The 27723-nt window shown below is 30.2% G+C and overlaps 1 protein-coding gene across 1 annotated transcript in view; it reads right to left on the bottom strand.

Annotated features, from left to right (window-relative positions):
• Nucleotides 1–6421: 6421 nt before the first annotated feature.
• Nucleotides 6422–27723, bottom strand: part of LOC119608182 (cyclic GMP-binding protein D-like) — a 147793-nt gene continuing 126491 nt past the window's right edge. The window contains exons 4-5 of the mRNA XM_037962498.1: nt 17910–18292; nt 6422–6768 (exon numbers count right to left, since the gene is read on the bottom strand). Of these exons, the coding sequence (XP_037818426.1) occupies nt 6694–6768; nt 17910–18292 (458 nt within the window). The 3' untranslated portion in view covers nt 6422–6693. The remainder of the gene's footprint in view (nt 6769–17909; nt 18293–27723) is intronic.

The following is a 27723-nucleotide window of genomic DNA, read 5'->3' as shown; positions in this document are numbered from 1 at the left end:
ATTTTTGGGTGTTATTAACTTTAGCACAAACGCATAATACCCTTCCCACTATAGTGTAGGGTATAACAAGTAAACAAGTTTAAGAACATTTCTAAGGTGGACTTTGTCTGATGATAGTAAAATATTTTGTAAAGATAGCAAAACATTTAAAATAATTATGAACTCCCTTATTCGGCGGCTATGGTTCGGCTAATGATCCAACATGGGCGTATGTTTGTGGGAACCCTTATCTACTGATCCAATTGCAAATTGTCTCCTTTTTGTCGGGGTATGCATTGAGATTGGTCTCAAGCTGTCTATCATTCCGCAACATGATCACTTGGCAAGAGATTAGATAGCTCGAGTACATCGGCAAAGTGCTTGTACATGGACCGGTACAGAACGTACAAAAACTTGCCACCTGAGTGTTCTTCATAAAAGGCATTTGGGGGACGAGTGGTGGTCTGTTTTAAGTCCACCTAGTGGATGAAAAAGACCACCGTGGAACAAGGGCGTCATGATGATATGGCATTTAGTTCATTGACATTCAGTCCCCACTTCATGAGCTTCAGAAATATCTATGTATTGTAGGATGTAAAAAATAACAATATTTTCGCAATGATAACTATTTAGATAAACCAATAAAATTAACTAAATTTTCATCAAAGATAGTTAATAGGAAACTATAAATTTACTTAATACACTTTCGACCATTAACCTATTTTCTACTACACTTTCTATCAACATTTAGCTAATACACACTAATACAGATTATCTCTATTTTACTTAAACACAATGTTTATTTACAGCATTGCAAAATACATTAATTTTAACATTATAAATTATATGATATCGTTTTACTAAATATACAGATAATTTTATGAAATTACACTAAAAAACACTCTAACATGTGTATGCCAAACATAGATATAATGTCTTTATTGCTTATGCTCTTCCAGGAATTGGTTGTTTTAGAAGTTTGTTAGAAGAAAAAACAAAAAACAAAAACTACCATAAATTGTCTTTATTTTATAATCTATATATTTTTTATCGTTATTTTTTCTATTCTCATTGCAATTTTAGTGTTTTAAAATCCATTCAACCGAAATGTCATCGATAATACCAATGTCAGTGTATCTGAAATGTACAAAAAACAAAGGACAACATCTACATTTGTCTAAGTTATACACACATAAACCTTTAGTTTACGTAGAATAAATATTAGAGAAAACTAAATAACGACAATTTTCTCCTTTAACGAAATGATGTAAAAAAGGGAAAAAAAATTGCAAATTGCTAAAAGTGGCTGATATATGAGCCGGAAGTGGTCACATCATGCATTTTATTGCATTTCTATGATTTTACTTTTTTCTTTTCTACACACACCAGGGTAGAACAACTTCTAAGTTGTTAAAAAAAATTGCGAACTGTAGATGATTATAATGTGAATTTAACTTTAAACAAATAAGATTATTTAATAATTATATTTATAATGTTACTATTTGCAAATTCAATATTAATTATACTCTCTCTTTTTTTTAATCATTTGATATATAGTACATATACATACATATGTAGACATTTTTATCACTAACATCTTAAAAATTTTTGTTTTTCAAAATCGATGGGCCAAACGAAAAGGTTGGCTTTCAATACTTTTTCTAGTTTGTATTAAAAAGAAAATAAATTTTAAAGTTTTAACAACAAAATACCAAATAGAATAGTTACCAATCAAGCCAGCTAGATAAGACGTATGAGTATTCAATTTGTAAATACAGTGACAAACAAAATTATAGCAATGTGTATTAAAAACAATTAAATATGTTATGTCATTTAGTAATTGTTTTATATATCTAGGAGCCAATTTTGATCAAGTCCATAACTAATCTATGTACCTTTTATGGGAGATATGATAAATTATTGGCCAATCCGAACAGAATATCGCTGAATAATTTATCGGTTGTAAGGAAAATTTTTGGCTCAATTGTTTTGATTTTAAACATTCATAAAATATTTTCTGTAATTTCTGAGAAAATTAATCGAGAATTAGGAAAAAATTTTAAGTTTTCGAGGTGGTCTCAATTTTTTACTCATCAATTTTTTATTTGCTGATTTTCAATGCCAAACTGCTTAAGACAATAGTGAATACTTTCAGTGAATTTGATTGAACTCTTTTATTTAGTTTTAACATGAACGTGTTTTAGGCAGACGAACAGACAGACAGACCGACGATCAGACTGGAATCTCTGATAGAAATCGGCAGGCTTTTTACTCATAACTTTTTTCTTTGTGAAACGATTTTGCTTTTCACCACCAAACTGCTTAGGGCAATAGTGAATATTTTCAGTGTTTTAGACAGAGAGACATACACGAATGCCGAATGCTTAACGTAAACACCTGCCATGACGGCCTTATTTCACGGTGGTCTTTTTCATCCATTGAGTAGACTGAAGACTGTCTACCACACCCCTGAATCCTTCTATAAATAACTCAAGTGGCAATTTTTGTACATGGCTGAGCCGATCCACATACAAGCACTTTGCTGAAGAACTCGAGCTATCTAATCTCTTGCCATAGTAGCCCCGTTGCGGAATGACAGGCAGCATGGGATCAATCCCAATGCAAACCCCGACAAGGACAGAGCAATCACTGGTCTGAAGTCCAACATCAACAGAAGGTGACCACCATTTTGATGTCATCAAAAATTGCATTATTTAAAATGCAATCCCCATCAACTAATGACAGACACATTCCCATGCATTTCTTAACTACTGAGATGGCTCTGTTGATTCGGCAACAGCACCTAGAGACGTATTTGATAGTCCGAAATACCCAGCCAATAAATCAGGATCCCTCTGTATGTCAGATAATGTGACAAAGGATGTAGAAATTTCCAAAGTCAATTCGAACCCAATAATTGTCCCGATAAGTTAAGGGAACGGGCCTCAACAATATGTCGAGTAGCATGAAACAATATAAATCCTGTAGAGATGGATACACCACCGACAACTTCCCTGAAGTAAAAGGTCAACTAAATCAGTACTAGTCTCTTGTCGAGCAGAGGAGTCTTTCCCGCAGAGGAGTCTTCCCCGATTCACCAATTACATCAGTTCCATTCTCAGACCATAAAGAACGATCTAAGGGATGACAGGCAACTACTAAGTGTTAACCTGGAAATTCCCCAACCTATACTGGCGCCCTACTAATCGAAGAGTAAGAGATACTAAAAAGGGTTCAGGAATCCAGCATAAGTTGCTCTTTCACATAACCCAATAACATCTGTTGAGATGGCAACAGCGCCGGAGAGAGAATCCAGACATATTTGGCATTTAGATATATCAGCCCATAAACCAACATTCTCTCCCCGCGAATTTGGGTATAAACCACAGCCCCTACGTGGATCCGGAAAAAACCTCAACCAACTGACCATCCAGGACAAGTCCTGCGGGCAACTGGCTACCCGTAGTGCCAGATTATATGGTACTCTGGTTAGATCCCATGTCAAATCAGTTCATAGAGGTATTGGTAGCACCTCTTTTCCCCGGGATATTGCAAGGTGGAGATTTCACCAAGGTAACATGCCCCCGGGGGGAGACAGACGGACAGACAGACAGGCGGATAGACAGACAAACTGGAATCTCTAGTGGAAATGGGCAGGCTAGGTGATATGATGGACCGATTTCTATTATATTCAATAGGCTTCGTGCGTGATACAGTAAATAGTGATCTGATGTTTATGAGTTATGCACATTAGCACAAAGCTATCATAGTTACTCGCTGACGAACATATATACATACTTACATATATCGAACACATAGATCTTCTACTAGACGATCAATTTAATGCTCCCTAAAATTTAGAAATGACAAGAACTTATATATATTAAAAGTATGGAATATAATAGCAATTAGCATCTGCACTCCTTTCGGAAAATATAGAAGGTTTACCTAAATTCTTATTTCTAACTGTACATCGTTGAAGTTCACTGTAAAGTGTGCGAATACTATGAAAGAATCTACGTCTGTCTATGAATGTAAGCTTTATTATGTGTTTGTTTGTAAAATAAAGTAAATGGAGCTACTTGAATACACAGTACTTACAATTTATTCCGTAAAGACTATAAAAACCGAGTTTAAAGAAAAAAGAGTTGAAAAGAGTACTTTCTTCTATCATTTTTACATTCTTAACAAAAACACTTACACACATTCACAAATAAACATTAAGAAAAATTGTTTTCAAAGCAAAGAGAATGTTAAGACAATAACAACAACTACTTTCCCGGCAGTTCTGAGTGACAGCGTAGACTTATATATCTTAACAAGTGTGTGTTCTAAGAGGAATTCAACAAATACTTTCAAGACTAAAACTGCACAACTAGCACTAATATAAACTAAATAAGTGCATCCCTAGTAAAGCACAGTAAAAGAACTTTTGGATGCGAATCGTTGATAGATTACTTAAGATACTAAATGTCACTAGTTCTCCTTATAATATATAATTTCGGGTCTAATATGTGTTTATAACTACTCTTCATGGAGTGTAAGGATTTTCTACTAAAACTGCTGAGACACGAAACACACATGTGTGGGTGTATTTCGTGTTTGTACATTGTACATATGTATGTATATGTGTTTGTTAACGTGTTTGTGCAACATTTACTTGATTTTGTATGATTTTTTTCTTTTTAAGAAAAAGTTTGCTGTTGATTTGTGTCCGCACTGATTGCTTCCTGGTGTAATGCAATCTTTTATATCAATCTATTGCATACATATGTATGTATAAGTGCATTCGAGTGTATACTAAAAGGTATATATTGAAGTATATGTGTATAGAAATAGTTGTTGTTTATAAATGTATGAGTAAAATTATATCCTTATAAAAAAAAAAATACTAATATGTGTCTGTTAGTAAATATATTTGTTAGCATTAGTCTATGGCAGCTACTTTAACACACATACATTCATATATCAATACAAAATATACATACTTGTAGGATATTAAACTTAAAAGGACTGAAATTACTTTCAGAATCCCTTTTTATAGTCCACACTACTACCATAGTGGAGGCAATGTAATGTAGTATACGATAAAAAGTAGACTTTGGAACAAAACTAATGAATGGCATCATAATAACCAATTTTACTCTGCCGAATATAATTTCATAAAAAATTAGATAACAGAATCGGAGGCCAAAAGTTAATTATTTAAAACAAACACATTCACATATTTCTACGATTTTCAAAGTAATTTTCAAATATCCCTCGTTATGTTAAATATTTGTATGCATGTGTGTGTAGCTAAAAAAATCTTTCTTCTCTCTATCCTTCTACTAATGCACTCGATTGTTTCAAGTTTAAGTGGGTGTATAGGTTTAAATTGCCACAGTTTGCAGAGTATACCCCATGCGTGTTTCAGCTACTTTATTTTAAAGTTTTTTTTCTTTAGTTTTTGTTCTTGTTTCAACAGCCGTAATGTCTTGTGTCACATTTATCTTGAAAACTTTTCTTGACTCTTTTCTTTTTTGCCTCCTCCTATTTTGGTATAAAAATCAAGTAGAAATGATGGGGAAAAATACAACAACTACAAGAAAGAATCTTAAGTAAAGGAAAAGAAAAATAAGCTTTATTTCTTTATATTTTCTTCATATATTTTTTTTTTTTTTTTTTTTGTAAAATGAAAACTTGGGTTAATGTAATAGAAATTGATTGCTTAGATTATGTGTCTAAGTGTTTTTATATATTGAGGCAAATAAATAAATGCACTAAAGTTTTTTTTTTTCGTTTCATACGTATGTATGTGTGCATCCTTTTATTCATTTATGTGGGAGTATGTTTGTAAGTATTCGTATTATTCTTATGTAGATAGTGGCATCTGGTTTGGATAGTAATGCTATATTTATTATGTGTTTACCTACACATTCTATTTGTAATACATTTAATTTTACAAAAGTTTGTTTGAAGTAAATAACTTGTTTATATGCAATGCAAGATAATTCAAAAGCATGGTACTTATGTTAAGGTTGGAATTCCTTAAAATATTAAAAAAATAAGTTAAAGGGCTGCATTCGGCTGCGCCGAATATTAAATACTCTTCATTATTAGATAATTTTACATTGAAGCCGAACGAGTGTACATACAACTAATCAGGCCGGCAAATTTTTAACCCAGAGACCAGCGTATACTTTTCTAAAGACTTGAACTGTGCATAATACAAAAATAAATTGAAAAAAAACTTAGGTATGGATCCAATATTTTTGCTCCGCCCTATAGCAATTTAGGGTATAAATACCATGCATATACCAAAAACCTTCAGTTTTCAAGCTTTAGGTGTACATATCTCCAAGATGAAAGACGATATGTCAGATGTAAAGTATGTATTTGTTTTAAATTTAACAGAACGGACTTTCAGATGACATACACCACTTCAGGACACGATATGTTGAAAACCAGATGTAATGGAGAAAATCTGATATAGTTCAGTGCGGACTAATTCTTTAGAAAAGTATAATATGGAAAGCTGTTGTGTAAGTACAAGTCATAAAAAGGCAATTTTAAATTCTTTGATTGTTACACACTTTTGCATTTCAGATGTCGATATGTATGTATATATGTTAAATGTTATTCTTGGCGAATATTTGTTTTATAAAAGAGAGTTTGTATTTTTAAGTACTAATTCCGTTATAAGTAAGTAAAATGTTGTCAACAATTTTTTAATTACCTGTCAACAGTGAGTATGTGACCATCTCGTACACGTATCCATGACACAGACTTATTTCCCAGTTGTTTCACCTGCAGCATGAAAATAAAACAAACAAAAAAATTTAGAAATTTAATGATTGTTCATGAAATATATAATAAACATAAATATACATATATGTATATATAACGGCAAGAATTAAAAAAAAATATTTTTACGTGTTTATTATATATGAAACTGATATGTTAACATCAAATAACTAACTTTTCTTTGGAATATGATTTTAAGAAGCAAATTATTTTCTTTTTTATTTACATTAATATTTTGGTATTCTATCATATCAGATCAAAAAACATGTTACTTATATGGTGTCAACATTTTATCAACATTAAACTGCAAATATCTCTTGGATGCTTTCTAATAGTGTTTGTTCTTTTTACAAAAATATACCTATAACCATTTTTGTATCCAATTAAATATTAAATGAAGTAGAAAATATAAAACCACATTTGCCACTAAATGTTTTAAAAGAAATTATAACATAATATAAAATGTTTGTTCTATAAATGCTAAACTTTTTCATCATCATATTAGACTTCTGAAAATAAATAATTTTCAATACTCATTTTTATAATTCTCCAGCGAGACAACACTAATATAATTTTATGTCATAATATTTTATTCACAAATGTTCGTAGACGTGTGCAAAATACATAACCTTGAGAAAATACCTGTAATTAAGATAGTTAAGTGTTACCCAAACCAGAGAATATAATAGTACGAGTCAAGTTTTAAAAGTTGTTTAGAAAACGGAACCCTATGCTTAATAAATGGGTAGTTAGGATTTTATGTATTTTTCTACCTATTTATGTACCAGTAAAAACTAGTATACAAATAGGTACTTAGTAGTTCATTAAAATTTCATACAAAATCGTTTACTGCCAGGTTGTACATTTACTTCAATTAATATTTATTTGGTAACATTTTCATGTATTAGGCAGGGTTACATGTACATTTATTTTGTAACGCAATAGACAGACATACATACTCATACATGTACATTAAGGGGGTTTTCTCGAAAAATCTTTGATATCAAAAATAATGAAAGTGGTGGTGGATCTAAGTAAAAATTACTTACTTTTAATGTGAATAACTAATTATTTTTGTTTGTAAATACAAATATGTTATGTGGTAGCTAGTTACTTTGGAACTACTATGAATGTAGCTATTTATATTGGGACAACTATGTAGGTAGCAGCTTATTCGATACTCCACTATTGGATCCACGAAATTAAATAACACAGTGCAACAAGAAAAAATAAAACCATATACGGACACTACTACGTAATAAAAGATCAAAAAAGACCAGTTTTTCCCAGAATGAACTTTGTTTATGGGCCACCTAAGATTTGGGTTTTCGGTGTAATTTTTGCAAAAGAAAGTTATAATTTGTTCAGGCTCATATCTTTCGTTAGGAATTTTGATTTACTCTATGAAGCAAAGTTTAAAAAATTAGATTTATATTTACTTTCAAAGTGCTTGTCTAAAGGCGTATACTTAATATTTGTAATATCAATAAATTATTAACACGTATACGTACAGTTGTCGTTAACAAAAGCAGTGTAATTTCACAATGTAAAACTTTACACTTGAAATAAAAAACAAGTAAGAATTTCTGATGAGATGATACCCTACATCAGTGATAATGTTAAAAGTATTTTAACAATTTGTTGACACAAAAAGGGATTTTCTAAAGGAGGGTTATATGTGGGCAGAGAGTTAATATGGGCATATCCTTATAATATTTTGTTGAGGAATTTACGTTCAAATTGAAGTTATTTATGCAGAATATCATCGTAATATTAGTCTTTATCAAATAAGGCCCGATCATTACGAAAATCAGTAGTAAAATTAAGACTTACTCCGACTTTTGGAGATATACAAGTATAATGAAGATGTAGTTTTTTAGATTTTATATGTATGTATGTTCACAATTTTAGTTCTTTATGACAAGAAGTATAACTTTGCCTCAGAGAGTAAATCAAAATTCCGACCGGTTCGCAGAGAAGATGATATACTCTTTTTTCATTTTCCTGGGTTTTCCACATACGACAGAATTCAATTTCCAATCGATGTTTAGCTAGAACTCAATATTACTGCAAGTAACATTGATATGTTTCATCTATTACTGGTTGCATAGTAAATTTTTCATCAAAAGATGACCACTTTAGCTTTGCCATGCTACATGTATTTAGATTATTCAACCTATATTTAGCATTTTAATTGTTTTAAGCGGAATTGGAATGGTATGGTATATATTGATGGTCATCAAAGGTAACCACATTACCTTTACCATGCCTGCATGTACTTATATTATTTCACCTATATTTAACATTTTAATTGTCTTCAGCGGAATTGAAATGGAAGTCTTTATATATTGACGGTCGTCCGACTGTTCATTGCCTAAGTGGGCTTTATGCGCAGATAAACATACTGAAGTGTTATTAGTGAGAAGACCCAGCATTGTCAAATTATTCTTATAATGCCTGACCAATAGATTTGTGGTGTATAGAAATTAAATGACAAAAGCTCAAAGATTTCGACTTTGATCATTCTATCAAAGTATGTATGTGTGATAAAGTCATATGGTTGGTTCTAAACTGAGCACAGAGGGCTTAGAATCCAAAAACGTCCATATGATCTTGATCTCTAACATCCAAACGCGTTAAGGCTCGCAGAGACCATTATGTGAATGATGATAAGTACAAGGTGATATTATACAGTGTTCTGAGTCATCAGCCCTACCATAGATAGATCCATATGGTTACAAAGATTGTGAAAAACTAAAAACCTTTTTCAAAACACTACCCTAATATACATGTATACAAACGCTTGTGGTAATATAGGTGAAGAGAACAGTGTTAAATTTCATGCGTGTTAAAATTTAATTACAATTCAATGTAATAGGTATCCTTAAAATATATGACAGTACAGTTTCTTTATAAAGAACTTTCTAAAGACAGAATCAGAATTGAATCATGTCTTATGTGCTTTTAATAAAATAATTATTTCACTTCTTTTTATTAAAACAAAAATTTTCTGAAAAAGAACAAAAGTTTTAATGATAGGTTTTAAAACAAGTACGTTTTACACATATTCCACTGTACTGTAAAATATTACAATAACAAGTATATGTAGTATGTAGTAGATAACTGATTTTATATATTTTGTTGTGTATTTCGTAATATGAACTTCTATTACTTGTAGTATAAATGGTTCCTATTAACACTAACCTTATTACCACCAACTCTAACCTAATCATAGTTTTAGTAATTTTTCCCAAATATCTATACACATATGAATGCGAATATTCATGTTTATTGTAGTTTGAAAATATTTTGCAAAAACCAAAAAAAAAGAAAACTTTTATAACAGTTTAGGTCTAAACAACTAACGTATGTGTTTGAATAGCAAGTTAACTTTGCCTAGTATGGCTGCAGTCCATTTTCAGTGAAATTTTTATGTGAACTTAAAACACACTTCATATATTTAGAATATTTATACCATGTAACTATGCATTCCATGTATAGAATAGTGGTTTTTCATTATCTAAAATAGCTATTATGTTATTGTATTAAATATGAAACTTGTTGATTCATTATTGTTCATTCTTGAACAATGTGCGAATATACAAGTAGCCAGTGTATTAACAGTTATGCTAATGGCCAATAGTTGCGGTCGAAAATATAGTTTTGGAGTATGTGAAAGGAATTAGAAGTATGTAAGTTTTATATCTAAATAAAATTGGCCTTATATGAAAACTATTCACTGAATCAGTTATGTACTAATCTTCATTGAATTTGTAATTTTTGGTAATAGGCCTTTCAAACCATTATGTTTTGTTATGATTCTGTACTCAATTGTTAAGTTGTTTCATGTTATATAATTTTGTAAATATACACATATAGAGCTAGAACTTAAAATGATCTAAAATTCAAGGAAAAGTTAAATAGAAAAGTGTTTTTTTTTTTGGGAAGCGAAATTGACTACTTAATTATGAATATTGATTTAAAAATTTCAACGAAAATTAAGTTTCCAAATGGAATAGAATTTTAGTTTTCAGTTACGAAAAACTATCGTGAATATATAACATTCAATATGAACTTAATAGAATGTTATAAAATCCTTCTATTTAGCAAGATAAACTAAATCTTGTTATCGATTTAAATTGAGTAAAGTTTATGTTTTCTATTCTATAATAAGAGGACCGATATTGACCTAGGTGTAAAGTAAATAATATGATATTTTTATTAGAATTACAAATTAAAATAAGAAAAAAAAAAAACAACTTATAATAGAACTAATTAGTTCTATTGATTGGCATCTCAAAAGATATTTAATAAATATTTCTCATAATTTTCTACACCCTTATAATACTTCAATAAAATTATATACTTCAGTATCATATTATTAAGTAATGAAAAATTATTAATTAATCCAATACAATACAACGATGAAAGCCTAAAGGTCTATAATTAAAACATGATTTTTTTATTAATTTCATACAATTATTCTATTAATTGAAATTCAAATTAAATTATCATTACAATACGCTAGGCTACGTCTCTTAAATTAAAGTTATAGACTTTAATTTAAGAAACGTTTAAATATAAAATATTTTAACCAATGAACTCAAAAAACAAAAAAGTAAAATAATATAAATAAATAAAGCGTAGTAGTAAAACAATGACAAATACTAATTAAATAATTTGTATGCATAAAGTTCTAAGAAAAAAAATGCTTTTGTTTAAAATAAACGAATTGACAATCAATTCCAAGTACATTGAACGCCAATGGAAAATGTTCAAACTTTCGTTTCCCTTAATAGAGTTCTAACATAAAAATATGAAAAGTTTTAAGAAAGTGGCATTGGACAAATCTGAATTATTGCTCTTTATAAAAATGTACACGAATCCTAAGTTTTCGAAAAATTCTTGACAAATTATAGTTTTTTCCTTTGTTTGATTTTGGAGAGGCATAAAGACAGACAGATAGACAAGTAGACAGACATACAGACAGATAGACAGGCAGATATACAGACGGACAGATGTCTAGATCGTCTTAGAATTTTATAAAGACATAACAGATACATACTTTTTGCTGTTTAAAAGAATGTACACGAATCTTAAGTTTTTGAAAAATTCTTGACAAATTATAGTTTTTTCGTTTGTTTGATTTTGTAGAGGCAGAAAGACAAACAGACAGACGGAAAGACAGACAGACGGAAAGACAGACAGACAGACAGATAGACAGACAGATGGGCAGACAGACGGACAAATGTCTAGATCGTTTATGAATTTTATAAAGACTTAACAAATACATACTTCTTGGAGTCTAAGTTTTACAAACAAATTGACAAACTCAATTTACTATCAACCAATTAAAAAGAAAACGAATTTTTGAGTTAGTACACTATTAAAATAAATAAGTGATATTTAGTAAATATTGCTCCCTACTTTAAGGGGGTTGGCTAAAATCAATGAGCCAGTGAATAATAATTGGAATTTATATAGAAATTTATTCATGAAGAGTCTTTCCTTAACCCCTTCTACACTCAATTAAATGTCAAAATTCTACAAAATGGTTTTGGGAATTTAGCATTAATTAATGACAAAACAAAGAATTCTCTTCTGTTTGTTGTTGTCTTTTAAAAAACATTGCTTAAGTTGTCTTAATAGAAATTCAAAGTAAATTTATGTATTTTATGGATGGCTGGGCAAAAGTGTTTATATATTTTTAAGTATTATTTAAATATTCTGAAATTGCAAAAAAATATGTATATAAATATTGCATAAATATGCTTGGAAATTAGAGGGTTGAATGAGTTAATTAAATAGAAGTTAATGAATTAAATTTAATATTAATATATTCTAAATAATAGTAAATTATGAAAATAACATGAACTATATATGAGCAGAAACTATAGTTTTTATAAATCTTTGAAATTTTTGATGAAATACCAAGTAAACAGCTTTATATTAACATTTCCCTAATATTTAATACATTTTCAAAATGTCCTAGAGTATGCTGTGAAAATTAACGCCTAACATATAGTTACACAACATATTGAAATCAGTTGTAATAATTTTGTAGAAAAAGAGGGCTTATAAGGGGCAAAGGTAATTATGGTCTTATCCGTAGAAATTTTTTTGAAGCGATTTATGACGATTTATCCAGAATTTTCACATTCAAGTCATTTTCTGAAGTGGACTTTATATAGGGGCTAGGGTCAAATGAGGTCCGATCAATACGAAAATTGGCAGTATAATTTAAATTTATCCCTATTCGGGGGATATGGTTGTATGGGGGCTATGGACCGAAGTCAACCAATAGGATTCTTCCTTGAGCAAATGACATCAAATTATCATGAAAATTGCTACCTGTAGCGTGCGCAAAAGCTTTACATGGACACACAGACGGATATACGGACAGACGGATGGATGGACAGACGGATGGACGGATAGATGGACATAGCATAATCGACTCAGAAAGTGATGCAGAGACTCAGAATACCCTCCCCACTATTGTTGTGTAGGGTATAAATATATATACCACTTAAAATCTTCGTCCTTTAAGAAATTTCGCACTTTTTCCTACTTTAACGACCATACTTTATTTCTTGTATTTCTTTTGATTTAATTTATCTTTATATAAAAAATTTATTTCATTCCCTAAATTTACCAGTTACAAAGATGTCCTTATTCGTTCTTGTGTATATGTATTTGCAGTAATAAATAATGAAAATTTTTCATTTTGAAAATTGTTTATAAATGAAAACAAAGTTGATTTAATTGACCATGACTATAAGTAAATGTATTTCACAAATATTTCAAAGAAGGAAAAAATCTTTACAGAAATAAATTTAGAAAAATATTCCATTTATTGCTCTGTTGCTTGGAAAATTATTCAATAGTACTTGAAATTTTTTGCAAAAAAAAAAAAATATTTTTAAGATCTTTTTAGTTTTGAGTATGCTGAGTTGTGCAGGCATTCAAAGGAAATTATAATTGCAAGAATTGTCCTTTACTCATTACATATATATATTACTTCGTTTTTGTAATTTGACAATATTGTGAAATTTTTGTATTGATGATTTGCTAAAAATTATAAATTTCTTATCATACAAAATAAGATGATAGATTTTCAATAATATTTTATTTAATAATTTTTAACACTAAGTTCATATAGTCAAGTGCAAATTGTATAGAAATAATTGAAAGGACTTTTATTTTATTTGCTATTGAGCTGGCCTTTGTTCAATAGCAGGCAATATTATATTGAGCTATAATAAATTATGTGATCTATAGTTTCATTACAAGGTTAAATATATGCACGAACGGAAGGAGGGACATCGCATAGAACCCACCCAGCGGTAGTGGTAAGGGTTATCATTATGTTATTAAATAGGATATTAAAATTTCTTATTACACTTTAACTAAAGAGTCGATTAGATGACATCACCTTTTATAAGAAAAATTTATTGTAAAGAAGAAAATATTAATTACATGTTTTTAAAAGTAAAATAGAAGTTAATAAGGGTTCAAGTTATAAAATAAACTATAATCACTATCGATTATATCATAAAAATATCATTCCTAATATTATAGCTGTTAATGACAAAACTAACATTTATTACTATAATTAATAAAATATTCAAGGTTTATTTTATATAACTAAATTATATCATAGTCGACTTTAATATACCCTAAGTAAGAAATTCACTAATCTAATAACAATAGTTGAAAGTATTATCGAAAATTCAATTAACATTACACCTTAGGTTACAAATCGAATGACCTAACCTAAAAGCTCTTCCAACAGAACTACTTATATTCATATAAACCCAAAAAGTTCAAATAAAAAATGTAAGCTTGTGAATAATTTAATGTATTGTCATAAAAATTATGAAAAAAAATTATATATTATGTTTATCAAAGAAACGTGAAAATTTTATATGTATTTATATTGTCATCATTAATAACAACAGTAGCCAGCATAAACAGTATAACACCCAATACTATGTTTCCTTTTTTTTGGTTTGTGTATTTGTTTGGTGTAAATAATATTTAACACATTTTTTCAAGTGTCCAACATAATGGTCATAAACAATTTTATTTAATTCTCTTTCTTCCCTTCAAACAATAACGACACTATGAATGCATGATATGAAGAGAAAATTTGGTAATAAATTTTTGAAAGAAGGGAGGAACATAAAAAGGCACACGTTTGGAAAGGCATATGAATGTTTCATAAGCTGCAATTTATTGTATTTATGTATATTTTATATGTATGTATATAATAGGTTGGTTCCAATAACAGTTGTCGATGGTACCAACTATAATAAAAGTTTACGTGACATCATATACATATAGAAACCATTAAGCTAGTCATATATCAGATAAAAGTCCAGACCATTTATAGAGTATACTTATCAAACCTTATCGCAGACCATAGACCAGACCATAGACCAGACCATAGACCAGACCATAGACCAGACCATAGACCAGACCATAGACAAGACCATAGACCAGACCATAGACCAGACCATAGACCAGACCATAGACCAGACATAGACCAGACCATAGACCAGACCATAGACCAGACCATAGACCAGACCATAGACCAGACCATAGACCAGACCATAGACCAGACCATAGACCAGACCATAGACCAGACCATAGACCAGACCATAGACCAACCATAGACCAGACCATAGACCAGACCATAGACCAGACCATACCAGACCATAGACCAGACCATAGACCAGACCATAGACCAGACCTAACCAGACCATAGACCAGACCATAACCAGACCATAGACCAGACCATAGACCAGACCGTAACCAGACCATAACCAGACCATAGACCAGACATAGACCAGACCATAGACCAGACCGTAACCACAGACCAGACCATAGACAGACCATAGACAGACCAGACCACACCAGAGACCAGACCATACCAGACCACCAGCCAGACCATAGACCAGACCATAGACCAGACCATAGACCAGACCATAGACCAGACCATAGACCAGACCATAGACCAGACCATAGACCAGACCATAGACCAGACCAGACCAGACCATAGACCAGATAGACCAGACCATAGACCAGACCATAGACCAGACCATAGACCAGACCATAGACCAGACCATAGACCAGACCATAGACCAGACCATAGACCAGACCATAGACCAGACCATAGACCAGACCATAGACCACCATAGACCACCATAGACCAGACCATAGACCAGACCATAGACCAGACCATAGACCAGACCATAGACCAGACCATAGACCAGACCATAGACCAGACATAGACCAGACCATAGACCAGACCATAGACCAGACCATAGACCAGACCATAGACCAGACATAGACCAGACCATAGACCAGACCATAGACCAGACCATAGACCATAGACCAGACCATAGACCAGATCATAGACCAGACCAGCACCCAGACCATAGGCCAAACCCTAAATATATAATAATAGTATAAATACAATGAGTTTTAAATTAAGCCATGAAATCACAATAAACTGATTTACCCAACCACACACAATAGAGGTTACGAAAGAGTTATTGTCATTTTTGAATGGTGTTTTCAGTTATTAGTAGTTAGTATTATATATTATAAACGATTCATAACATAATTGCAAGTGTCATGTAATTAAAACAATAAGAAATTAAATCTATAAATTTATAAACATTAAAATTGTTATAAAAAAAAAGTTATTTACAAATGACACTTCATCGTTAAATAAACCACAATATTGTGCCCCTTGTGTCCATTACTATTTGTGTTAATAATTTTCCTATTTTGTCGCATGGTCAATTTTGTGACCTAGAGCATAATGTGTAAAATTACTGTTAATATAATGTTTATTTAAATTATCATTATTATTAATAATCAAAATAATAAATTAAACAATAAATGATAAATGACTTTAACATTCATTCATTAGCATTTAAATCTAACGTCTTTTCAGACACAAGTCAAAGGTGTTTTTATTATTAATGATATTCTCCTTCGTGTTTTAATTTTTTTTCTGTGGTTTTCCCTCTCTTGCATTTTATTATGTCTGTGTAAAATATGATTGTATTTATTGTTAAAGTCATCACGTGATATTAAAAAGTTTTATTTTTTTTTTTCACTACTTAAAAGCAACCTCTCTTATACTACTCTTCCGTTCTGTTCCGTTATAAGTTGAGTGGGAAAATGAGAAATGAAATTTATGAATTTCAAACAATTAAATAAAAATTAATGGTTTGTTATTAAAAAATAATTATGACAAATGTAAACAGACAAACAAACCAGTCAACCAACCAACTGGCAATATAAACAAACAACAGCACGCAAAAATTGTGTAAACAGCCACAATTCATTCAATGTTGTATCCTTGACAAAAAAGGAAAACTACAACAACATGGTGAAAATAAAAAAAAAAATAATAATAACAACAATAATAATAAATAAAAATAAACAATAAATGTTAAATATAAAATTATACATATATTTGATAATGTGTGTTCATGATGGGTTTTTCTTGTTAAACCCAGCAATTTGCAATCAATGTCTCCCTCTTAAACACTAGAAAACTGTTGCAGTTTAAATTTGTTCATAAGACTAATACTATAATCAGTTGTAGTTTTAAACTGTGAATGGAATTTCTAATTCAGGACACAAACCCGAAACTGCAGGGATGTACATTTAAAGATAAACAAAAAAAAAAAAAAAAAAACAAGACTGAACATTTAGAAAACTGGGAGAAATTATGTTTAACACGCACATTATTGATAAAGAAGTGGGGGTTTTTAGTAAAAAGAAACAATTTGAAAAATACATGATTTTACCCTACACCATTAAAGTAATTAAATGAGAATGAATAGTTTCATAGAAAAATTGAATACTGCTCGAATTATTATATGAGTCGATTTGATGATATCCATAAAATTTACGGAATATTTTTTGATCACTAAGACTGCTCTGTTAAAAGCACGACAAAATCACCGCTACTCATATTAATATGAATATGTGTATGTAAAAATTCAATAAATTTTAAATTTCTTGTTTTCCTTCAGATGCTCTTATCTAAAGACAAAAAAAAAGTAAATGTTCTGTTTTTGCTAAAGAACTAAAGTAGAAAAATAAAATTATATAACACTTACCCGACATGGCAGATATGCGTGTGTACCAATTTGTGTTGTTACATTTGTTGTGGCATAACCATCCAAATAAGGTTCCACAAATGCTGATGTTGATGCTGCTGACACAAATGTTTCTAATGACGGCGCCTCTGCCTGTACTAACGCTGACGTTATCGAAGACGACGCATATATTGTAGCCGAGGAAGATTGTAACGATGGAGACACTGAATTAATATTACTTATACTACTACCACCACTGATATTGCCACTACTACTACTGCTGCTGCTGGCACCATTACTACCACTGCCGCCGGAGCTACCACCGCCACTATTACCATTACTGTTTGTGTATTGTGGTGGTGATGCTAAATCAAAATTTCTGATGACATCGGCATGAATGGTTGCTGTAGGTTGGTTATACAATATTATAAACAGCACACACACGATGAATTATCACACCAAACCAACGACACAGCAGCAAGACCAGACGCATTTGTGAAAATGTTGAAAATTATGAAAAGAAATAGAAGAGAATGAAAACAAATTACAATTTTTTTCATTGTTTTATTAAAATTATAATATTGTTTGGAGAATAATTAAAATTTATTTTAATAGTACCACAAAATTTCTATGAGCGTTTATAAATATTAAATAAGGAAAAATATATTTATGTATATGCGTGTTTATGAAATAATTAATATTTGTTGTGGTTTAAAAACTACAGTATTAAATGTCAGAGGGGAAAAGGAAGTTATTTTGAAGACAGAGTGTAAAGAATATGCATCTTAAGTTTCGATAACATTGAAAAATATCCAAGCAAAAAATAAGCAGAATTAAGTCCATGAATGTACAGGAAAAGACCTTCAAAAGCCACGATTTAAACACAGGCTTGTCAAGGGAGGGACTTCCTTTTGTGATTCCAAATTCGCTACTTCTGAAGTTATGCGAAAGAAATAATTGGTATGCTCTCTTATATACTCCATAAAAGGGTAGTGTTCTAGTCTGGTAGACCGGAGGACGTGGGTTAATTCCCACCTGAGGTACAGGTAAAGAGGCGCCACAACAGGCCTGATAGAGTATTCACTAAACTAACTAACTAACTACTAAACTAAATAACTAACTAACAACTAACTAACTAACGAACTAACTAACTAAAACTAACTAACGAACTAACTCTAACTACTAACTAACTAACTACTAACTACTACTAACTAACTACTAACTAACTAACTAACAACTAACTACTAACTAAACTAACTAACTAACTAACTACTAACTAACTAACTAACTAACTAACTAACTACTACTAACTACTAACTACAACTACTACCTAACTACTAACTAACTAAACTAACTAACTACTAACTAACTCTAACTACTACTAACTAACTAACTAACTAACTAACTAAACTAACTACTAACTAACTAACTAAACTAACTAACACTAACTAACTAACTAACTAACTAACTAACTAACTAACTAACTAACTAACTAACTAACTAACTAACTAACTAACTAACTAACTAACTAACTAACTAACTAACTAACTAACTAACTAACTAACTAACTAACTAACTAACTAACTAACTAACTAACTAACTAACTAACTAACTAACTAACTAACTAACTAACTAACTAACTAACTAACTAACTAACTAACTAACTAACTAACTAACTAACTAACTAACTAACTACTAACTAACTACTAACTAACTAACTAACTAACTAACTAACTAACTAACTAACTAACTAACTAACTAACTAACTACTAACTAACTAACTAACTAACTACTAACTAACTACTAACTAACTAACTAACTAACTAACTAACTAACTAACTAACTAACTAACTAACTAACTAACTAACTAACTAACTAACTAACTAACTAACTAACTAACTAACTAACTAACTAACTAACTAACTAACTAACTAACTAACTAACTAACTAACTAACTAACTAACTAACTAACTAACTAACTAACTAACTAACTAACTAACTAACTAACTAACTAACTAACTAACTAACTAACTAACTAACTAACTAACTAACTAACTAACTACTAACTAACTAACTAACTAACTAACTAACTAACTAACTAACTAACTAACTAACTAACTAACTAACTAACTACTAACTAACTAACTAACTACTAACTAACTAACTAACTAACTAACTAACTAACTAACTAACTAACTACTAACTAACTACTAACTAACTAACTAACTAACTAACTAACTAACTAACTAACTAACTAACTAACTAACTAACTAACTAACTAACTAACTAACTAACTAACTAACTAACTACTAACTAACTAACTACTAACTAACTAACTAACTAACTAACTACTAACTAACACTAACTAACTAACTAACTAACTAACTACTAACTAACTACTAACTAACTAACTAACTAACTAACTAAACTAACTAACTAACTAACTAACTAACTAACTAACTAACTAACTAACTAACTAACTAACTAACTAACTAACTAACTAACTAACTAACTAACTAACTAACTAACTAACTACTAACTAACTAACTAACTAACTAACTAACTAACTAACTAACTACTAACTAACTAACTAACTAACTAACTAACTACACTAACTAACTATAACTAACTAACTAACTAACTAACTAACTAACTAACTAACTAACTAACTAACTAACTAACTAACTAACTAACTAACTAACACTAAGATAAGAGCTAAACTAATATATTGACCTTTATGGAATAAAGACCTTCAAACTTTCAATGTTTAATTGTATATTAAGTGTTATAATAAGTGTTATAATAAAATAACCATTTCTCATGAATCCCCAACAAAAATTAAATCACCGAACATTTCACCTTAACAATTGACAATTTGTCTAGTTTGGACAAAAATATTACATACACATACTTACATATGTATGTATGTTGTTTTATTTCATTAAGCGAAAAGCTTGATTAATCTGTTTTGAATTTGTCACAATAAAACATTATAACGCTTCGCTAGAAAATTTAATTAACAAAAACCTGAATAAAATTTTCAAATAGTTTCACTTAATTTAAATAATTAAAATATTCCCATAAAAACATCCCTTCTAAGCAGGGATAACCTGAAAATAAATCAAAAAATTGTTGTGGCAATACTGCTTAAAACTCATTATTTTAACCACACAAAATATATGTGTATGTACATATTTATATAGACTTATATTCACTAAATTTAAATGAATATTTAGTTGGCAATGATTTGCGTTTTCATCATCATCATCATTTATTGTTTTTGTGTATATTTTAAAATTGTTTGTTAATTGCTATTTCAACAAAACAACACTTAAATACAACATACAATAATGTTTAAATTGCAAAAAAATACTAATTGAAGCTTCCACGGTTGCTGGCATTAATGATGGTGGGTTCTTTTTTTTTTGAATAGTTGTAAATATGAAAAACCATCATTAGCAATAAAATTGGTGGTTTTAAACATCATTTACAGACCTCTTCATGTTTTAATGAAGCCTATTCATTTTATGTTTTCACAGACGAAAAAATATTCAAGTAAAAGAGAACAATTTGAAGTAGAAATTAAATGAAAATTGAACTGAACCCTTACAAAGAATGCTTATGAAATGTTGTTATTTTTAGTTAGATTAGAAAAAAGAAGAATACCAAATAATAATGAATACAGGCCAGACTTCAATAAAAATTTAAAATTTTCACACTTTAGTTTTTTTTTTTCTTTTTTCGAGATTTTTTTGTTGGATTTAAGTGATGATTAATTTTCAAATTTATTATGGCTGACATCTAGCTGAATGACTGATATGGTGTACAATACAAGTGAAAGACATAAAGCATATGTCAAGTACAGAATAGCACACTCGTTATGGTATTAGAAATTTTTTGATAAAAGCATTTGAAGAATTTTATCAGACTTGTGATAGAAAGTTGTTGAACAGCAGTTGGGATGAAAAGAATTGCAAAACAACTAAAACGATTGAGTATAGTTTTAAATTTATCCAATTTTTATTTGCAATGTGACAATTTTATTTCCCAAAATCTTTATTACTCTGTCCTGATGTGTATATATTAGAAAAAGTGTTATATTTTATAACTTTTATTGCTCTACACTAATGAGAATTGCCTAAAATATTTTTTTTACAAAAATTGTATTAACGAATTTTATGATGATATACAGATACCACTACGTGATAAAAGACCAAAAAAAGACCTGTGTCTCCCTGTTTTGCACAAAGTCTTGTACATTTTTTATGGGCCGGTGTTATTTTTGCAAAAAAGTGATAATTTTCTCAGTAGCTCTTGTCATAAAGAACAAAAATTGTGAAAAAAAAAACTTCATCTTAAGAACAAAATCTACAAATTAGGCGTATACTTAATATTTGTAATATCAATAAATCATTAACATGTATACGTAGTGGTGTTTTGCAATTTCACAATGTTAACTTTCCACTTGAAATGAAACAAGTAAAAAAGTGTAATCGTCACTAGTCAATAGTAGAATTTATGTTGAATTTTACCTTAATTTCGATATAATTTTTGATGATAATTTAACGACGTTCAAGGATTTTCACAGCCTATTTGAGCCTATTTTTGTAAGGATATTAGTGTGTTTGGTATAATTGTAAGCTCCAAATCCCAATTCAGGGGGTCCGTTATATGGGGGCTAGGTGCAATAATGAAATCAACCAAAATCAATAGGGTACGTCCTTGAGTCAAAAGTTTAAAATTATCTTCAAAATTACGACCTGTAGTTTGATTACAATGTTTACATGGACAGATGGAAAGACGGATGGACATGGCTTAATGGACTCAGATTCTGGGCCTATTGGTATACTTAAAGGTAGGTATATGACCCCACTTTAGTGGTGTAGGATATGGAGATAAAGAAAAAGTTTTTTGATTTTATAATATCATAATTTTTGTTCTTTAAGATAAGAGCTAATACAACATTGCCTCAGAGAGTAAATCAAAATTTCGAACGGTTACATTGTTTCCATATTTCGTCTACAATATACCGAAATATTGCTCGTAGACCCACAAACTTAAATTTATCCTGGGTGCTTAATAAATTCTAAGACCATCTAGCCATGTCCGACAGTCTGTCTATATATCGGTCCGTCTCTCAGTTTTAAACACGATAGGGCTTAAACGAGAGAAGCTAGAGAGCTTATATTTGCAACAGATATTTCATTGCTACAATCTGTAGGTAAAATTTGTCCACATATAATCCGAGCCTTCATCTAAAGTTTTCTTCAGAATATGACTTCAAAGTTCATAACTGTTTTTGGTATTAGAAATCAGTCACTCTATCGAGCTCTGGCGAGTTTAGTTCATAATTGACACGAATTCCAATAAAAGGCTCTACCGACTACAATTTCTTACTTGCTCTTCCTGTGTTTATAAAGCTAAAAATAATTTAAATGCCTAATTTTTTAATTTCATTAAACTTTAATGTTTTTTTCTTCTAATTCCACAGAGATTTACGCTCAATAAAATAGCACCTTGACCATAAAATGCAAATTACTAAAAACAACAATATTTTTTTTGGAATGTGTTAAAGAAACACAATAATTTAATATTATTTACATACTCATACATTTTAAAAATGTATTCTTTTTCTTTCAGCAGTATTTAAGATTCACACAATGCCGTAAGTCATTATTTAACTTTGTTTATACATACACAGAGACCGGCAAAAAGGTTATATACAAAAGGGGTTGTCAATTGTACTTGTAATTGTAAAAAATGAAGAGAATAATCACAATTATACTGGAATAGTCAAAAAAGGCTTTGTGAGCTAAAATTTTACAAACAGTTTTAAATGCTTCGAGATAAATATAAAATTCAGATGGGAAGTATATTCTGAGATGAAAGCAATAAACAGACATTTTAAAATGACCATTAGTTTTTACAACTTTGTTCTAATCACTATTGTTTCACTGCCTCATGAAAATTTACAAACAATGAAATGTCCTTCTCAGACACCAATCGTATGTTGTATACATATTTATATGCGTACACATATAGTACATATTTAGTTACAAATCTAATGACATGAGGCATGTTTCTTTGAACTTGCCAATGTTTTTAGGCTGTCTAAAATGTAAGCAGGCAAACAAGCAAGTCAGCCTACATGCCTAAAAGCAACAACAATAGCAACGACATATTCTATTTTACCACAATATTCTTGTCTAACTTAATGGCTAAGGTTACAGTCATATACTATGTAGCTTGCCAGCAAATGCTTAAGACATACAGACATACTCATGGATAAGGTGAATATTTTTTGTCTTAAAAAACACAAACTGAGTGAGTGAGGTCATGTTTAACATTTGCTATGCATTTCGCCTGTGTGAACCTAAAAAAAGGGGTTGCTTTTTTGCAAGATTGTTATACACAATCTCATATATACATATACATACATATGTATGTATGTGTTTAGTATAAGTGGTAGCAAAAAAATTTATATTCATACCTTGTAGCATCTACAATTACATGTTGTTCAAAATATGCCAGTGACAAAAATGTCTTTAGCAATAGTATACGTATGTATATGTGTTTATGAGTGTATGTGTATCTACACTTCTTTGTGTTTCATTTTTTGTAAAGCAAATCCTTTTATTGGTATTTGTAAAAAATAAAGCCTATAGACCAATTTAGTCGTATATCAAAAATTTGTAAGTTAACATTTGTCATTGAACATATTCAAATTTGAATGGATGTTGTGATACTTTATAAAACCAGTTTTTATAGCTATGATTTGTAGAGTTTCTCCTGAGAATTGGCTAATCTATATCATTTATTCCAAATATGCTCTATAAAGGAACAAAAAGGGAAAACATGGATAAAACTAATAAGTACTTATTCATATTTTGGATATATTCTTGTAGTGTTGGTATTTTATTTGTACCCCTTGTGCAAGAGTCTGAAGAAGAGTTTATGTCCATTACAGCAATAAAAACACATTTTATCGTATTCAAAAAGTATTGTTTCCGATTTTGTTTGGAAACCCTTAACATAACACATGTGCATGAGTAGTAAACCTGGCCTCAAAAAAAATGTTCTATCGTTCGCCCCAAAAATCTACTAAAATTCTTAATTTTAACTATGCTACTGAAAAATCCTTTTACGTATCTGTATATAGAGGAACATTGTTAGTGTCAAATCAATTAAACTGATATCTGATTTATCACAGTAATATATGTAAAAGAAACAAAGATATATTTTTCCTATTTGTATAGAAGTGTTAATGCTTTTAATGAAAAATAGCTTGTTTTACAAAATTTTTAATTGAATAGAAATTTTGCCAATGGAAAACGAATTCCAGTAACAAAACACAACTACACTCATACACTCACATCTTTCGATATTCGAACTGATATAAAAGGTAAATGTAGTAAACATTAAAAATAAAGGAAATGCTTTTTTTGTTAGCAAAAGGTAGATAAGTATATAGCTAAAATTATATGTATAACAAAGCTAACGTATACATACATATATATAACTAACAAAGAATTTTTCCTAACAAAAGAATTTTTTCTGCTATCTATTATTAGAAATTGTATTGATTTATTTTCCTAAAGTTTATGTTAAAGGTTAAAGCTAACAAGACAATAATATATAATATTAAAAGATGTTTTTTTTTTGTGTAGCTATTACAAACATTCAAAATATTTGAATCAAACGTAAAGTAATCAATGATTTTGTGCTTTTAACAATGACTTCCACATAGAAGTATAAAAAATAAATAAAAATGAAATCTATTCTCAAATTAAATTAAATGTTACTCATACGTCACCTTTAACCAACTACATCTCTCTCTCTCTCTCTCTGCTCTGCCACAAAATTGACTGAATCGATGTAAAGAACAAATAAAATGATTCTAGCAACATACACAAATAAAGGATTTATTTTGTCTAGAGAATTAATGCTATATTTCTTTCGAAATAATATTAATTTTTCTATAATTTTTTTTTTTTCAGTATCTAACCGTAACCTACCATTGTTCGTTTTTGTCTTGTGTTTGTGTGTGAGTTTCATTTTTCTCTTTCTGCAACAAAAAACATTAAAACGAATGAAGCAGAAACTAAAATCAAATATCAACCTTTACACAACATAAATCCCCTCATAGGCCATAAATATTGTAGTTTAGATTTTAAAGCCCAAAATCAGACGGCAACATACATTCGTACAGACATAGTAATCAATAAAGACAGATAGACAATGAGACGACGGACAAGCAAAAGCGGATGGAACATCGAATTCGAATACAAATATGGATACATACAAAATTATATGTGTATGTGTGTTTATTGTATAATATTTAATCACTATAGTGGGTAAAGTATTTGGAGCTTGTGCAAAGATATGTAATACGTAAAATAATCTGATGTAACGACTATTGTCCGCCGTATTATATATCCATTTAGATCTTTAATGTAACAACAGGTGGTAATTGTAGATAATTCTATATTGTTTGTTATGTGGTAAGTAGTCTCTTGCTCCCAATATATTACAAGTTCCGATCAAAATCATGCCTTGCAACTAGTCCTGCGGTATACAACTTCAGTGCGCACTAATCACTCACTATGAAGTTCATTGATATTAGAGTTGTCTTATTAAAGAAACCTCTGCCAATATGTGTACCCTACACCACTATAGTGGGGAGGGTGTTATGCATTTGTACTGAACTTTGTAGTGTACATTGATTCTATAACCACTTTAAAGTCTTAGAAGCTGCTCATTGAAACTGTGTGCAAGCTACAGGTCGCAATTTCCAAGATAATTTGATAAAATTTGGATGAAGCCTATTGAAAATAAGCTACCAGCTCCCATATAAAGCCTCTTTCGGAAAATTTGTTTTTCGTTTCATAACAGGTGTAGGGTATCATATAGTCGGCAATGCCAGACTATAATTCCTTACTTGTTTTATATGTAGTAATTGTTTACTGTAAGTTATGAGGGCAATGGGGTTTTAAAAAATATAAAGTTTTACACCCACCATCAAAAGAGATGAGGTGTATATTGTTTTGTCATTCCATTTGTAACACATCGAAATATTCCTCTAAGAACCATAAAAGTATATATATTCAGGGTCCTTATTAAATTCTAAGGCGATCTAGCCATGTATGTCCGTCTGTCTGTCTGTTGAAAACACGATAGAGTCCAAATGGAAATAGCTAGTGAGCTTTTTTCGCAGATACTTTCAGTTAATGCAGTTTCTTTGGTATTGAAAATGGGCAATATCGGTCCACAATTTCGCCTAGTCCCCATATAAGGCCTCCTTCAGAAAATGACTTTATCGCCCTAAATGGCTAAAAGAAGCATCTATGTATAGCGTTTAAATTCGGCACAAACATGTTTTATAGAAATCGTAAACTTTCTTTGAAATTTTATAAGGATAAGCCCATAATTGACCCTACCCCCCAGAAAATATCCTTAACGCTCCTAACTGTCTAAAAGAATCATCTATAGCGGTGAAACATATTTTATAGGAATCTAAACCTCTCTACTAAATTTTATAAGGATTGGTCCATAATTGACCTCCTTATAATGTCCCCAGAAAATGGCTTTAATGCTCATAACTGACCTTAAGAAGCATATAAGAACTAAAATAATTTTATGAGGATGGGTCCATCGACCCTTCCCCCCATATAAGATCCCCTTCAGAAAATGACTTTAACGCTCAAAACTTACTCAAAAATGCGAGTACAGCGGTGAAATTCTACATAAACAAGCTTTGTGCGAGTCAAAAACTATCTATCAAATTTAATAAGGATCGGTCCTTAATTGCTCCCACCCCCAATATCAGGTCCCCTTC

The sequence above is a fragment of the Lucilia sericata genome, unplaced genomic scaffold (assembly GCF_015586225.1).
Source record: "Lucilia sericata isolate MDLA Ls3-8-SP2 unplaced genomic scaffold, ASM1558622v1 Contig000802F_arrow, whole genome shotgun sequence".
Classification (NCBI taxonomy): Eukaryota; Metazoa; Arthropoda; class Insecta; order Diptera; family Calliphoridae; genus Lucilia; species Lucilia sericata.
This window is presented reverse-complemented; position numbering and strand designations above follow the sequence as displayed.